General features: G+C 40.4%; 1 protein-coding gene across 2 annotated transcripts; it reads right to left on the reverse strand.

The window, feature by feature from the left end:
* Window positions 1-7516: 7516 nt before the first annotated feature.
* On the reverse strand, window positions 7517-15450 carry LOC132891359 (receptor activity-modifying protein 1-like). 2 transcript variants are annotated; one of them, XM_060928870.1, is made up of 4 exons: window positions 15092-15450; window positions 9286-9368; window positions 8775-8919; window positions 7517-8002 (listed from the first exon to the last, which is right to left on the reverse strand). In XM_060928870.1, exons 2-4 carry the CDS (start codon window positions 9344-9346, stop codon window positions 7774-7776), a joined length of 435 nt encoding a protein of 144 aa, XP_060784853.1. In that variant the 5' UTR covers window positions 9347-9368; window positions 15092-15450; the 3' UTR covers window positions 7517-7773. The 2 variants fall into 2 exon arrangements, with proteins under 2 accessions (XP_060784853.1, XP_060784852.1); XM_060928869.1 differs by having other exon boundaries at window positions 15096-15447.
* Window positions 15451-17021: the final 1571 nt, after the last annotated feature.

Consider the following 17021-nt stretch of genomic DNA (forward strand, 5'->3'; position numbering starts at 1 on the left):
GTCACAAGGTGTACCCCTAATTTGCAATTTATATCCCTGCTGCATTTCTGGAAACTAATCATCTTTGCATCAGGTTTAACCTCAGCAAGCACTAACTGAAAAGGGGGAAATATTCTCTCACATTACTGCAAATAAATTGACATCCTGTTTGCAATAATGTGAAAATATCTTGAAAATATCTTGAATATAGTCAAATTTATCTACAATTTCCTACAGAATTACAACAAAACAATAAGTTTATTTCTAGACTTTTTAAAAATTTATTTCAAAATTGTCCGTTTTGTTCCACTGGCAAATACTGTAAGCTTGTTAATGTCAGGGTGCAGGCACTTAGAGATGAAGGTGCAGGGGAGAACGGATGCATCACAAACTGGAAACCAAATTCATATAGAAAGGCTGAATACGTAGTCAGGGCCGGGCAGGGGTCAGTAGATGTGCAGACGGAATATCAAAGAGCAGGCATGAAGTCAAGGTTGGGGTGAAAACGAAACAGAACAATACTTCGCACTGAGGTGAGTGTTAGCAGGGCGTAAGTAGAGTGGTGATTCAGGATATGATGGGGAACGGGTGCGCTCCTAATACTCAGGAGAGGCGGGGTGCTGTGGCGCTTGGGAGATGTCATTCGGAGTGGCCATGTTTGGATGCTGCTCCAAACGTAGACTTGCGGTGCTATTACTGACAGTTAATTGTAAGCATTTATTTTTAGAAAGATGTAAAATTATTTGCCAATAGAATAACAAAATTAATTAAACATTAAAAGTAATTAAAAATTAATAAACATGTCTAGGCATATAGGTTTAATAGTCTTATATTAGGTTTATGGTCATTTTGTAATAGGAAATACGAAATACATTTGAATATATTCAAAATATTTTCATTTGTTTGAAGTGTGGTTTCTCAAAGCAAAGTTTGTTGTGTTATTCTGTGCTTTAAGAGAGGAAATGTTTTTATGTACCATATTTTCAAGCACACTTTTAATACTGTGAAACCTGAAGGATTTTTTTTTTACACATGAAAGTTAATATTTCTTTAACCCACTGAAAATGGCAGTGCTAACCTCTGTCACCATTCAAGTAGACCTGCATGTGATTAGGGATGCATTGATACCTTTTTAAGTTCTTCAGACCAAATATGAATAGTACATGTTACAGTAGTACATGTTTTCTGGTACTTGCAGATATCAATACTGATACAGAAATGTGTAACTTACTTAGTATTAAGCAATCAGGTACCTCACGGAACATGGAGCATCATGTGCTGCCAGCATTGAACTCCTCCTGATGAGATTTGTGTTTAAGATGTAATGGCATTTAAGCAGTTTCGGTAATAGAGAGAATGCGTGAATCATAAGTGTCAAGTGTACAGTAGTATATACACCGACACAAGGAACTACATGTCTTAGTGCTCACAGAACTGAAGTGCTCTCACCCTGTTGCTCTCTATCAAAGATACCGTTTAAATGGCATTAGATGTTTTATCAGATTACTTATATAGTAAGAAGGCACTAGTTCCCTCGCTTGATATATTTGCAGAGTACCGTTATCAGCCTGCTTTGCTTCGATTGCCATCATTAATCAAGAAACTCATCCAGATTGCTGTCAATTTATGTTGGCTGTTCATTAACTTGTCAACATCCAGCACGCTTATGTAACATAATATCACATGGTAACAGATGGTATTTTTTACAAGTATGTCTGAGTAAATAAGCATGACCATCAGATACCAGTATTGGCATTGATGTATCCCTACACATGATTAAAGTTTTTTTTCTTTCTTTCTGTCAACCTTAAACAGATGTGACTTAGTTATAGCACTTTTACCACACACAAAAAAAGATACAAATTAAAATGACTGTACTGAGACGTATACGACTGGCTAAAAGTTTGGAAGCACAGCTAGAAACTGAGATGATGTAATGAAGTAAAAACAAAAGATGAGACAATATTTATTATAATATTTATTTATTGCAACCCTTATATACACCAGACTCACATTCAAATGTTCCATAAAGCTTGATTAACTGAATCAGATTATTAGTATTTTTTTTCTCAAACATCTGGTCAAGTTAAGGGGCTGCTCTCAGCAAAGACAATGAAGGCTTTTCCCTATTAAATGTAAAAGTACATAACAGCACACCAATGTAATATTTTGGTTGTTGGAAAATTGACTTAATTGTAAATTATTGTTGAACCTATAAATATCACCTGGTAGTTTCCATTCTTTGGGACTGTAGTGCATATAATGTATAGTTTGCTTTAAATTCATTCAGCACCCATGTGTCAAGCTATCCTTAAATCCTGTCTAAATGTTGTCAGTCCCAAACAGACCACTTGTATAACTCAGTGTTGCCTTGTTGTAACTATGGTAAGAGGTATAGTTTGTCAAAAAGGCAAACAAGTTCTTATGATAAGTAATGTATTACTATAGCGTTAGCAATACTGAAAGAAATAATGACGTTATGTGGATATTTTAATAGCAGTAGAAATTACTATGACTGTAAAATATGTTTTCAAACCATTGTAAAACAAATTGTTATTTTTTTTGTCTCAAAATAAATATTTATGTGTTTCAACAGACATTGATTTCAGCCTATTTTTGTGTTGTAAATTTTTTTTCTATTATAGGAGTAACAAAAAACAAACAAACAAACAAACAAACAAACAAAAAACCTGCTCTTATTGGAACCTGTTAAGTCCTCAACATAGTTGATTCAGAGGGTTGTGCAAAGCCAATTTACAAACTTGTGGTTTGATACTGGTTCTTGTGTTGGAATGTTCCCATTTTGCAGGTGGCACTATTACATTTTTTAATCACAATTTCCACAACTACAATGTACTAATGAATAAGATTGGCACTCCTAAATGTCACCCATCTTGTCAACGAATCAGCTTGGGTATGCCTTTGTACTAACCAATCACAGGCTTGGCTGAGTAGCATATAGACCCCTTGTGCATAACGTCATGCATCACGTGATAATTACATCTGGGGGTCAAACAGACACCGTCTTTTGTGTGAGCAAGGCTTAATCTGTCTTCAATATGAGTCATTTTTGTGCTGTTTTTGGTTGTTCAAATCGAGAAATAGATAAAAGGTATTACCATCTCCCCCCTATCAAGAAAAATGTTCACGAAGAAAAGCAAATGCTTCAAGAACAATGAAGAAATGAGTGGTTAAAAGAATACGATGAGAGGAGCTAAGCCTGAAAACTCCAGAGAAATTCATGATTGTATTTAAAATGTATTTTTAAAAAAATTAGAAAGTTGGAATTGAGAATGAAAGAGTTTGCTTAAGAATCTCGTTTTTTTCTGCTCACATTCAAGTTAGCTTCTTCGTGAAAGCATTTGATTTTCTTACAGGTGAAGCAGCTTCCTTATTCGACATGGAAAATCCAGATTTGTTTCAAACAACTTGGACATAACTCAGTCAAAAAAAAAAAACAAGGAGCAACATGCGCGATATATCCTGAAAGAACAGAAAAGATTAAGAGCAGAGAGAGCTGGAGCTTTGTTTCTGTTATCAGAGGAACCCAGTCCTATGCAAAATGTCACCATGGAGCCAGAGTGTAGTAATGAACCTACAGTTCGAGAGAGTTCTGCACAAACAGACTGAACTTTACAATAGCTGCATGCATGTGAAATGGTAATAAATCAACTAAGGCAGGAAAAACTATTTTGGATAAAACTGTTACTGTCCGTTACACACTGATCAACCTGTGTGATTCAGTTGTGCCTTTTGAATAGAGAATAAATGAAGAGGGAACTGAACATTAACTGTTTATTGAAATTATTATTGCAAGGGTGATTATAGCTACTATATGACTGTAACAGTGGCGGCTGGTAGTCTTTCAAACAGGGGAGGCTGGTCGGTTACGATATTTCCAGATTTTAAAAGAAAAAACATCAATTTTGCTCATACTCTTGCCTCTGATCTGGCTGATTGTTGGCAGCGTCACAAACTGTGAAATAACAGGTTCTTTTGGCCCATTAGCCTACTGTCCAATATACATGATGGTGGTGTTGGGGGGAGGGGGGGTATATTTTAACATTTTATATTTTAAAATTGTGGCATGTTGTTTAAAAATTGATCATTATTGAAAGCAGCTCTTTGTCAGGAACCTCAGCAGTAGAGCTGGGTGCCACACATTTCATTCAATGACACTTTCCCTATGTTTTACTTATTTTGACTGAGAAATGTTTTATTGACAATTTTGATAACCCTTCACTTTTAATCCAGGTCTGTAGTGTGAAATGTTCTCGGCTGTGTTTTTGTTTAAAAATGTTTTCCAAATTGTAGCTGTGTTTAATTCATATCCAGAAAAATATATATTCCAATATAATATACTCAGCATAAACATTTTAAATAGATTCTATATTTTTGGTCCATCCATGACATATTACTAAAGTAGCCTATTTACTGTTGTTGATGTGGGTCACTTGCTGTTAGCCAATTCACTTTCTCGTACCAGGAGAGCTGAAAGGAACGAGTATTATTCCCCACCTTTTTCACCAAGTCAATTTGAGGCGTTGGTCTACCCTGCTCTTTAATTTTAATTTTTTCCTCGAAAGGAAGACTGGCAAATGGCTTCGCCAAAATTAAATCAGAAATGCTTGGCATCCGTGCGCAGCTTTCTTGCTAGCTGACTAGCCCCCTCAAGTTCAAGTTCAGTCACTCAAATAAACGAAATTTCTGGAACTAAGATAGCAAACTTGACAACAGTATATTTACACTTTATTTACAATGAAAATATATACAAACTAAAAAAGCTGGTAGAAACCGTATGTAATGAATGAAATCGAAATGTAAGCTGACCTCTTACAATACACCACAGCACTTGCGAATCCGCATGGGACTGAACTGAAATTCACCGCTGCCTGTCTATATTTGAAACAAGCTGTCAATCAAAGAAAATATCTGGCCGCTTTCACCAATCACCAGTTTCCTCGCGGAAACTGCCATGTCCCTCCCATGTGAGGCTGGGAGTCCGTAGGCAGGCATTTTCACAGTATTTGTCCAATAACCGTCTTGCATTTTGAGATTGAAAAGCGCATAGCTTCCAAATGCCATTGAAGTCCACTGAGGCTGGGAGTCCATGGGAGTCCGTGGGCAGGCATTTTCGCAGTATTTGTCCAATAACCGTCTTGCATTTTGATATTGAAAAGCGCATAGCTCCCAAATGCCATTGAAGTCCACTGAGGCTGGGAGTCCGTGAGACTCCGTGGGCGGGCATTTTCGCAGTATTTGTCCAATAACCATCTTGCATTTTGAGATTGAAAAGCGCATAGCTCCCAAATGCCATTGAAGTCCACTGAGGCTGCGCTGCATCGCAGTGTCATGAGGGGGAAAAACTCACGCGCACATTAAAGTTATAATGGAATGATTTCGCACTGTAGTGGGTTGAGCACATATATTTCTATGAGTCTGGATCTGAAATAGCAATGTTATAAGGTCGGCTATAACATAAGCCTAGCGCAATTCATCCTACACGATGTTCGTCATTTTTAGAGGAGGCTGAGCCTCCCTCGTTGTCTTAGAGCAATCGCCCATGCTGTAACTACAACTGGAATGTGCTGATTCTGTTAGCTTTTGTAATCATTGTACCATCCACTATTAGATAAAATTTAAATAAGATCTTACAATATTGTTTGAAAGTCTTGAGCAAGATATTTTATTATTTTCCAAATAATAACACTTCAGATATTGTTTTAACAATAATAAGCATCACTGGATAAGTGATAGAGTGCAAATAGCTCTGTAACTAGAGGTCCTCGGGGTTGTTGAGTCAGAGAGGGCTAGGAATAGCTTACCATCTACCCAACAGTTCAGGTCGGTGTCCTTTGAGAGTAAATGCTTTGGCTTTCGCAACATTCTGATCCCAAAAGCTGATGTCAGAAAAAAGTCTTTACACAAAGAAGGTTTTCTTGCTTCTGTAGGGTTTTTTTTAGCTGTTCTTCTGTGCCGGGACTCTTTGGGAAAAAGAAGGTATATTCCAACACGTAGCTAATGCTAATGCTAGGCCACAAATCTGCACTGTCACTCCAGTCATTTCGAGGAATTTTGTATGGATCATGATTGCTAATAATCTCTAATTTCCACCTATATCTAGCATTCGCTTCTTTCTGACTAAGATTATCCAAGTAATCCGGTAGTAGAGCTTTTTTAGCTGTAGTTTTCTTCGGACAACAGCAACACACAGACATCTTTGCTCGGCTTCAGTATGTGAACAGTATGTAAACAAAGTTCGCTTGTCCCCCAGGTATAGGGTAGCAACAGTTGCGAACGTAAATGTGACGTCAGTGCAAGGGGTCTATTAATCCATGGAGATCGCCCAGATGGCAAATGAAGCCTCCCCACGATGCCTGATCGCTTCACAATTATGTCATACTTTCTGTGGAAGCCAGCAGAAAATAATCTCTGCATGAACCACGCTGAGGTCTTTAAACATTCAGGACATGTTAGCAGGTACAAACTCAAATTTCTCACTCATGTAAGTACATACAGACAGGTGACAAAGGAAAAAATGGTGGATCTATTGTGCTGTGGAGCATTTTGCTGGCATGTTTTCAGGGAAGAGTTTTGAAAAATTAATCAAAAGGTCTTCTGATTGATCACTTTTATTCTATAAATAAACATTTCTATCCTGACAGGAGTGGTCTTTTCCTGAACGATGCTGCAACAATCCACAGGAAACAAGGGACTGCTGAATGTTAGAAAACACTCTCCCTTACCATTACCAACACAGCAACTTAGGAAATATCTTTTGGAAGAATGGCATTCATCAGTCCAGGGGTGGGTTTCCCAAAAGCCTCTTAACGCTAAGAATATCTTAACTAGGAGAGAGTGTTCATTGTGCTGCTCGCTCTACCATTTAACGATTATCTTTGTGCTGCGATGCTTTTGGGAAACTCAGGCCAATACAGTTTCACAGATGTGCAGGATCTAAACCAAGGCAGATTAAAGCTGTTCTGGAGGTTTACTAAGACACTGTAGTTACTGAATAATTCATAATAGATAATGCAGGTGCTTCAGGTGAAAAACTGTGTCCTATTCTGTGAAATTATTTGGTTCTTTATATGCTGGCATGGGGCGGCACAGTGGTGTAGTGGTTAGCGCTGTCGCCTCACAGCAAGAAGGTCCGGGTTCGAGCCCCATGGCCGGCGAGGGCCTTTCTGTGCAGAGTTTGCATGTTCTCCCCGTGTCCGCGTGGGTTTCCTCTGGGTGCTCCGGTTTCCCCCACAGTCCAAAGACATGCAGGTTAGGTTAACTGGTGACTCTAAATTGACCGTAGGTGTGAGTGTGAATGGTTGTCTGTGTCTATGTGCCAGCCCTGTGATGACCTGGCAACTTGTCCAGGGTGTACCCCGCCTTTCGTCCGTAGTCAGCTGGGATAGGCTCCAGCTTGCCTGCGACCCTGTAGAACAGGATAAAGCAGCTAGAGATGATGAGATGAGACATGCTGGCATGCTTTTTTTATAGATACTTTAATAAAAGAAAATTAAAAACTGATTAAAAACTCAGCAATAAAAATGAAGAATTTAACAGTCAGCAACTAATGGCAAACAGGTTACATTTGGAACTGACATTTACCTGAGATTACAAAAGTGACTGACATGAATACATTGTTCTTACAACATCTAATTCTGCTATGTGAACTAAAAGCAAGATAAAAAATAGGCAGGTGTTCAAATGCTGAGGTGTCAGTCAGTCATGTAAATGTGTCAGAAGGATCAGTAGTAATTCTACTCTAACAAGACCCTTTGTAGCAATGTGAGTTAATCATTCCTTGTGGGTGATGTAGGTGCAGAAAAAGGGGATGATAAAAGTGATGATGATGCAGGGCAGCGTAAACAACAGCAGTACAAGCACATCAGGATCCTTCTGGAAGGGGCAGTGAAAAAAATATGTGTGGTGGATATCCAAAAAGATCTTGTTCTTCAGAGATGGCTCATTACATGATGTGATATTACCCACCATTGTGACACAGTAGTCCAAATTATTGTAGTATCTGAGGGCAGAAAGACAACAGAATTAGGGAGATTCCCAGCACACACTAGTCTCTCTCTCTCTCTCTCTCTCTCTTTCTCTCGCTGATCCAAAAATTGTCACCACCACTGCTATGTACATGAACTGGGTTATGTGTTCCTATTTATTTATGTAGCTACCGAGAATACATAGGAGAACAAACATTTTTTTTCTTAAGAAGTCAATCCCCACAGACATAGCTTTAATGGAGTATCAAAACTTACTCCTGGGAAACCTAAAGTTATGACTTTCCCATGACAACTGGTCACAGATCATTCAAGAAATTTATGGTTGCTATATTTACTCTCTACTTTGCACTCCATTTAGCTTATCTGTAATTGCAGTAAATCATTAAAGTCTCTATTTATTAAACAGCTATTTGTATTAAAGATTATTCATTCATAAATTCTGTTTGAATGGTGGTCAGGATGGTGCTGATTCTGGTGTGAGGTGGGAATATGCACTGGCCTGGACACCAGTCCATTGCAGGGCACCATGCTGGGCAATTTTAGCATGGCCGATCCATCTACCAGGGGATCTGGAGCTGTGAGGTATCTATGCTACCTGCTGTATGCTGATCCAGCCATGAAGCAAATTATTCAGTAAATACTATGAATAAATCAATAACTACAACAAACAAATAGAAAATTATCTGTACTTTTAAGAGTGAGGTTAGTAAATCTGGAACCACAACAGGTCTTCTGTAACTTAAAGGACACACACACACACACACACACACACACACACACACACACCGTTGAGTGCTGGGCCATGGACACTCATCCTGGTAGTTGGTGGCTGCCATGAATTCCTTGTAGATAGATACACAGGAGCTGTGCACGGTAGAATCAAACGTGGCCCTGTCACAGACCGAAGCATCTGACCCATCAAGCTGTGCAACTAAATAAAGAAAATCAATAAAAAATTTCCCTGATGCACTGCAAAAAAACCAACATCCATTAGATAGAGCAATAAATTAGACAGTCTTAGATTTAATGTCTGTAAAAGGCCATTTCCTCTATAAACAAATTAGTTTGTGCATAAATCCTGGTCCATTACTAAAGAAGGGAAGAGTGGGAAAAACAAACCTCAGTCCAGCATGTTGCTCACTGTGGCCAACTTTAGGAGTATGGTTTCAATTATTTTAGATGGCATAAAGGCCAAGAGCAGAAGCACTGTTTAAAATGAGCATATTCAAAGAGCTGATACTTCTCTTGGAACTCATCTTGTCACTGGTGACATTTCCCAGCATCTGTTTGTGATTACCTGTGAATGCTAAGCACATGATTAAAGTGGCAGAAATCAGCGAGGTCACGATGTGCGCCATGTCTCCACACTTTCAGGCTAGGCTGAAGAAGAAGAAGAAGAATATCAAAAGTAAGTTACAGTTAAACACATAAGACATTGGAGCAATTACACATGATATTTTGACTTCTGGATTTGATTGCTTGTTCTCACAGCATGTGATGGAAGGGAAAGTGTGCACAGGTTTGGTTGTTTGCCAAATACTTTTATCCATAATGTATTAAGTGATGATGAAATCAATCCATGCATACAACTGAGTGGCTAGGGGTTAAATACCTTGTTCCAGGGCCAAAAATGGCTTTCTGAGATTTGAACTCATAACATTATGGTTGCTAAGGCATATCATCAGTGACTGAACTAACACTACAGCTGCAAGGCTGCAGGAAGTTAAAAGGGTGGTCTTAATGGGGGGAAATACGGATGTGATATCTGCAAACGGGCTAGTGGCCTAGTGGTAGCGTGTCCGCCTCTCGATCGGGAGTTCTATTCACGGTCGGGTCATACCAAAGACCATCATAAAAATGGTACCTACTACCATCTGGCAAGGCACGCTGCAATACAGATGTGAGTGGGGAGTTAAACTCTCGTGGTTACCAGAGGACTAGCCCCCCACTGTAACCCTAGCTATGTAATAGGCGAGAGGCTGAGGGCTATAGAAATGGAGATCGGTGCCGCCCGATGCGCCACATGGTGCGGGGAAGGACTTTGATATCTGCAATGTCCTGACATCTGTATGAGCTTTCTCCAGGAGTGTGCCTCATCATGTTTCAAGAGCTCCTTGGTCACTGTGCATTTGAAGAGTCTCCCATATCTTATGATTTATATTTCCTGGATATGCCTGACTTATTTGTCATTGGGAAAATGTATATTGCCTCTTGCATGTATGTTTGCAAGCAGGCATTATTTCATTCTGAAAGAGCAAAAGGGTGGTTCCATGATTGTGAAGCCATTTTTGTCCCACTGATATTTAATTTTACAAATGAAAGATATGACAATTTAAACATAAAGTGTCATTCACAGCAACCTATAAGCATATTCCAGATAAATAATGTTCACAAAACGTCAATAAAACTTATAGCATTTGGAAAAAAACACCAACCTACAACTACACTTTAACATGATATATACTTGTTACAATACCTCAAGGTCTTTTTTTTGGCATTAATGTATAACTACAATTAATATTTCATGCTTGAAATATCACTTTCCATGAGCCTTCCATTATAGGTTATGAAAAATGGACATTTTAGTTTGACAATTTTTTTACTTTTTATTTATTTAAATCAACATTTATATAGGAACATCCAGTTTAGCATTGCTAGTTTAAATGGAGTCCTGATATCCATCCATAACTGCTTATCCTGTGTAGGGTCACAGGCAAGCTGGAGCCTATCCCAGCTGACTATGGGTGAGGGGCGGGGCACACCCTGGACAAGTCACCAGGTCATCACAGGGCTGACACATAGAGACAAACAACTATTTACACTCACGGTCAATTTAGAGCCACCAATTAGCCTAACCTGCATGTCTTTGGACTGTGGGGGAAACCGGAGCACCCGGAGGAAACCCACACAGACACAGGGAGAACATGCAAACTCCGCACAGAAAGGCCCCCGTCGGCTGCTGGGCTCGAACCCAGATACTTCTTGCTGTGAGGCGACAGTGCTAACCACTACACCACCGTGCCACCCTCTGATATAACATCTCATCTCCTCTCATTATCTCTAGCTGCTTTATCCTGTTCTACGGGGTCGCAGGCAAGCTGGAGCCTATCCCAGCTGACTATGGGCGAAAGGTGGGGTACACCCTGGCCAAGTCACCAGGTCATCACAGGGCTGACACATAGACACAGACAACCATTCATACTCACATTCACACCTATGGTCAATTTAGAGTCACCAGTTAAAGCCTCGGTCACAACCGGCTGTACGTGCTCTTACGGCCGGTATACGTGCAAAAAACGCAAGAAACGCACGGAGGGAGCGCATGAAACACACAGAGGGCGCGTGTGTGACGTGCTGATTTTCGAGCCGTAGACTGGCCGCAGACCGGCCGCAGAGGTTCTTTGTCATGTCAAACAAACTCTACAGGCGCTTATGTTTTTTTCAGGTTGCAAGACAAACTTACGGCCAATGTGCGTCTTTCTCCACGAACAAAAAAAACGCAGCGATTTGGGAAATGCCAAAAATCGCACGGCCAAAAAATCGTACGTCCGGTTGTGACCTAGGCTTAACCTAACCTGCATGTCTTTGGACTGTGGGGGAAACCGGAGCATGGACATGGGGAGAACATGCAAACTCCACACAGAAAGGCCCTCGCCGGCCACGGGGCTCGAACCCAGACCTTCTTGCTGTGAGGCGACAGCGCTAACCACTACACCACCGTGCCGCCCTGATATAGCATAATGAATGTAAATATAATGAAAAGAAGAAAAAGTTAAAATTTGCAAGGCATTCTAAATTCATTCTTCCAGCTTCTGCCATCAGACCCCTACAGTTCATCCAGAACACTGCAGCTCACCTGGTCTACAACCTCCCTCGTTCTTCCCATGTCACCCCTCTGTTTCCCGACCTGCACTGGCTACCTATCACAGCTCATATCAAATTTAAGACATTGGTGCTAGCTTACCAGGCTGTCAAGGGGTTAGGGCCAGCATACCTCCAGAATCTGATCCACCCCTACAGACCAGCCAGATCCCTACACTCCGCTACTACTGGTCGCCTGGCTCCTCCTCCTCTACTCTCCTGCCCAGCCTGCTCAAGACTGCCTTCTGTCCTGGTTCCCTGTTGGTGGAATGACCTTCCCATTGAGTTCAGAACTGCCAACTCGCCTCCTTCCCTGGCCACTGTATAACTGCGTTTCGGCCTAGACCAACCCAGGCTGTGTACGGTCTACCCTGAGGTTAGCTGTTTGAGTTCTCTATTTAGTTGTATTTTATATGGTTGGTTTGTTTCTTTGGCTTTTTGAGTATTGATACTTCAACAGAATATTACAGTAGGTATTGTTGTCAATTGTTCAGTTAGCACTAGAACTTTATTGTGGAGAAGTTCAGCACTTCGTGTACCTGACTTTTGCACTCGTTGTATGTCACTCTGGAAAAGACCATCTGCTAAATGCCATGTAATGTAACGTAATGTAAAAGGAAACAATAAAGCACAATATCAAAGTAGATAAAAATCGCTTAAAGTGCAATGTTACTGCTTAAAGGTCCCATGGCATGAAATTTTCACTTTCTGAGGTTTTTTAATGTTAAAATGAGTTCCTCTGACCTTCTTAAGTCACCCCAGTGGCTAGAAATTTCATAATGTGTAAACCAAACTATGCCCAACATTTGAGAATGGTGCGTCAAAACGGCGCATTGATAAGCTCTTCCCTTTACTACGTCAGCAAGGGAGATGATCCCCATGCCCCCCCTCTGGATTCCCACCCACTGTATGGATTGCCCCGCCCAGTTGTAGTGAGGACACATAGAGGACACAACAACATGGCACCACCTAAGCGAGCGAAACATGGAAATTGCGCTGTACATGGATGTGACAACACAGAAAAGAGTCTGTTTTTACTGCTGACGGGAGAGCCCCTGAAGATGCAGTGGCTTAATTTTATTTACTTCAATAATACGTCGTCGAGTCTACCTAAGACGGTGTATGTTTGTCGGAAGCATTTTCCTGAGGAATGTTTCCACAACTTGGGACAGTACAGGGCAGGTTTTGCACATCAACTGTCACTGAAGCCTGGGTCCGTACTAAGCATCCCTGCCGCATCAGCCACAAACACCAAACAAGTAAGTGTATAACTGTTAAGTCGTTTTGCCGTGTTTTAAAATCGGTGCGTTTGCAATGGCTACATTAGCTGTGCAGCTAACCGCTTCCTGCAGTTAGCCAGGTACTCTGCGCTACCTCTGTTATAATAGCCAATCAAAACAGTTTTTACAAAGACACCCACATTCTTTTTTTTAAGTCACTCGTTCATTTTATTTGTTTGTTTGTTCAGTAAAAACCCAAACATTTGTTGAATTTATTTTATTCCCTCGCGTCACACCTTAATGACATCAGCGCGCGGTATTTTTCCCTGATTCTGGGCCGGGGTGTCGTGAGTGGCAGAGCAGCTCCATCGCTGCAATCCATTGAAAGTCAGCCCTAGATCCAATCTTTTGTCGGGAGCCGAGGTCGCGCGGGCGGCCCTCCAGCGGCACCGCCCGCCCGTGGAGGCAGCAGTTCTCCCAGGGGCGAGTTGGGGGGAGGAAATGGCAAAGTCCCCACTCCTCCATGGTAAAACTGCTCAGTTTTACCATGGGCCTCAGGCTGAAAAAACCCGACAAAGTCCCAGTTTTACCATGGGCTCGAGTTGTACCATTTTTTTTAGACAGGGCGGACGGACCAGGGCATTCGCCTGCCTGGCCGTGCCCGACGAGGAGCGCTCTCGACCGGCTTGGGAGGCAGACGGCAGCCCCTCCCCCTCCCCCCATGGCACGCCCCCACCCTCTACCCTTCCCCGCCTCCATGCTTCTCATTAGCAAAACGACGCACTGGGAAAAGCGCTGAAATGGGGCTTTCTTCCAGGAGGCTATATCTATGTTCCGAGTGTTCATTTTGAGAAAGGCTGCGGATATAACATCCGGAAGCCTCCACGATCCCGTTTAAAGCATCAACAAACCACCATGCCATGGGTCCTTTAAGATGGTGTTTTAACTTAATCTTAAACTCACATAGCTCCTGTATGTTTCTAATATTGCAACATTCACTTACCCCATGAATATATTAGGAAGTTGAAACATCCAAATTTCCTGAAGATCATATGAAAAGGAAAAGTACTTTCTTGCCTTCTTTTTTCATTTTCAATAATATTTTGATACTGGCTGATGAAAGTTTTTGAATGTACAGGACTATTACTCAAATTCTAGGTAAAGTAATTACAGAGTAAAATACTCATTTATAAAGACACATTTTTTTTAGTAAATCAGCAGAATGTTCCTAATGTCTTCATTCGATTATCACTGATGTTAGCTAACCATATTTTGTGCATTTGCTAATCCTACGTGAAAAATATCAACCTTGTTACTCATTTATGAACAAAATGCATTTCTGAATGGATAAATGCATGAATGTTGCAGAGTAACAAGGGCTAAATGGCAACCACGCATAGAATTAAAGAGCTCAATGTGTATACACAAAGCAACACTTACATTTATGTCCAACTTGTATGGTTTTGACCTAAAATTTATTTTCAGATCAAAATTTCTACACATTCCAAGAAGCTTATGTTGGTGTATGGGGGGGAAGACTCATCTCTACAACAGATCATTTTCTTTTTCTTTCTGGAAGAATCTGATTTTGTTGTTCTTTTCAGTAACAAAGTTATCCCTAGAGATGGTGTTTGTCTACAAGACCAGCTGTGGGGCTATGGAACATTCCTAAAACACATTTCTGTGTAAGGAAATTATGACTTGATAAATGACAAACACACGTAAAATATTGGAAAAATATTGAAAAAAATCAAATAAATCAATTCTCAAAATGTAACACAAGTGTTTCTCATTCAGCTATGCTTAGTGAGAGGAAAGACAGACTTGTGGTTTTATGTCACATTATAAAAGGGAGGAGCTGTAATTCAAAACACATTCATGCAATAAAAAAAGCTAGAGTTATCGAATTACAGTCATTAAACATGTCAATTTTTTATCTTCCAAACTTGTAGCTATATATGAGATAATTGTTTTTATGGCATTTTCTAACAAAACAGAATAAATTTTAACTGTTGTACTTACTTACCTTGGCTTTGGATATATTCTTACTTCATGTCACCTGTGAAAAACTTAAGAGGAAGATTTCCTCAGTGTGTATAGTAATACCAAGGAAGCATTTGCTGTTCCTGAAGCCCCGAGTGAAACCCTCTGGCAGTTTGTTGTGTTATCAATGGGAATGAAACTGGCTTTCGCAATTACCCACCCTGAGCTGCTAGACTTTTCCCATGTCCCTGCTTCCTTTCCCATGTCCCTGCGGTGTAATCCCTTTTATTTTTCTCAAGCATATTCAAGTCTTTTGCCAATTCCATGTGAACTGGGAAAATGAGCCCTCCCAGTTGAAAGATGGGCAATACCTTCATGCAGGCTCTAACGAAGAAGAAACCATCTCACTCGACAACTATCAAGGATTGTCTACTGGTAAGATGCATGAACAGTTGCGTTTAAAAATATGGTAAACCCCCTTTCCCCCCACACCATTATAATCATCCCACTCATACACACAAATACTATGTCAGTTACTTTGATGAATTACAAACAGGCAATTCACTGTAGTTTTGTGTGTGTGTGTGTGTGTGTGTGTGTGTGTGTGTGTGTGTGTGTGTGTGTGTGTGTGTGTGTGTGTGTTGTTTATCTCTCACTAGACACTATGACTGCATTCAAGGCAGCTGCGGTTGAAACTAGAGTGCGTGTATATACGAGGTTTTGAGGTAAACACCTGGCGCGTGGGAAAAGAAGCTGATGCTCGTTGATTTTTTTCTTTTGGTTACTGAAGTCAAGTTTAGGGCAAAGCAGGAATTAGCTGCATTAATAGTTATGTCAATATGGTTGTAATCAGTTATGAGGACACCAAGTATTAGTAAGCTTTGTTAGTTTTGGAAAAGTTTGTTTTTACCTCTCCCATAGTTTATGTCCAGTTGCCAAATTCAATACGGAAACACTGACATCCTGATAATGTATTTGCAGATTGTAGTCAACTATGTGGAAAAACCTGCATTCCAAGACTATCCAATCAGCAGTGATTGCTGGTTCTCAACTGACCTCAGAGCAGTTGAGAAGGATACTTAAAGTTTGTCCATAGACCCAATCACCCATATTGTTTATCTCTCACTAGACACTATGACTGCATTCAAGGCAGCTGCGGTTGAAACTAGAGTGCGTGTATATACGAGGTTTTGAGGTAAACACCTGGTGCTTGGGAAAAGAAGCTGATACTTGTCTATTTTAGTTAAGATGTAGACTAGACACTCAAAAAGTTTGCACTACCCACTTTCTAATTACTGTACATGGCATTTTTTTCTGTAATATAATACATACGTATATTTCAGTGAACGTTCCTGACAATAATAGTAAGACGTGTGTGTGTGTGTGTGTGTGTGTGTGTGTGTGTGTGTGTGTGTGTGTGTGTGTGTGTGTGTGAAAAAGGGGACAAAGAAATCCAAAGGGCTGATTCTTGCAGGGTGGTGCCTAGAAATACTTTCATAAACATTTCTCTGAATTCTGATCATAAAATATTCTGCAGCCAATTTCACAAGAGGAACAAGTCTTCCGTCATTATTTAAGAGCTTTGTCCCACTTTCTTTCTGCCGGGCTTTTATAGTAATCTTAGATAAACATCGAACAACGTTAGGTTGTCTATAACAAAAACAGCCATACTCCTTTAATGAAGACTTATGAGGACTAGATGGAAAGAGCTGATTATACGGACTGATTTTCAAACCTTGATAGGCATTTAATTTCTACCTAGTATTACACACAGCTGAGCCATGAGAATATAAACTTTGTGGTTAGGAATGTCATAATACTGTATACTGTATCAGCCAGCATCAGAAGATTACACATGACTGGCCCACTCTTATAGCATTCACAGAGATTTTCTGATAAGTCCAAGTTCACAAGTTGTGACAAACAGTTGATGTTTCTGCAAAATTCAGGATGTGGGACTAAGCATAAT

Source organism: Neoarius graeffei, chromosome 9, assembly GCF_027579695.1.
Source record: "Neoarius graeffei isolate fNeoGra1 chromosome 9, fNeoGra1.pri, whole genome shotgun sequence".
Taxonomy (NCBI): domain Eukaryota; kingdom Metazoa; phylum Chordata; class Actinopteri; order Siluriformes; family Ariidae; genus Neoarius; species Neoarius graeffei.

Bases quoted from the DNA above. Each gene is read 5' to 3' on its own strand.
- LOC132891359 (XM_060928870.1), bottom strand. From the start codon at position 9,346: ATGGCGCACATCGTGACCTCGCTGATTTCTGCCACTTTAATCATGTGC. The intron at 8,920-9,285 runs GTAATCACAAAC...TTCTTTATTTAG, and splicing joins CATGTGCTTAGCATTCACAG to TTGCACAGCTTGATGGGTCA. The intron at 8,003-8,774 runs GTGTGTGTGTGT...TTCTGCCCTCAG, and splicing joins CCATGGCCCAGCACTCAACG to ATACTACAATAATTTGGACT.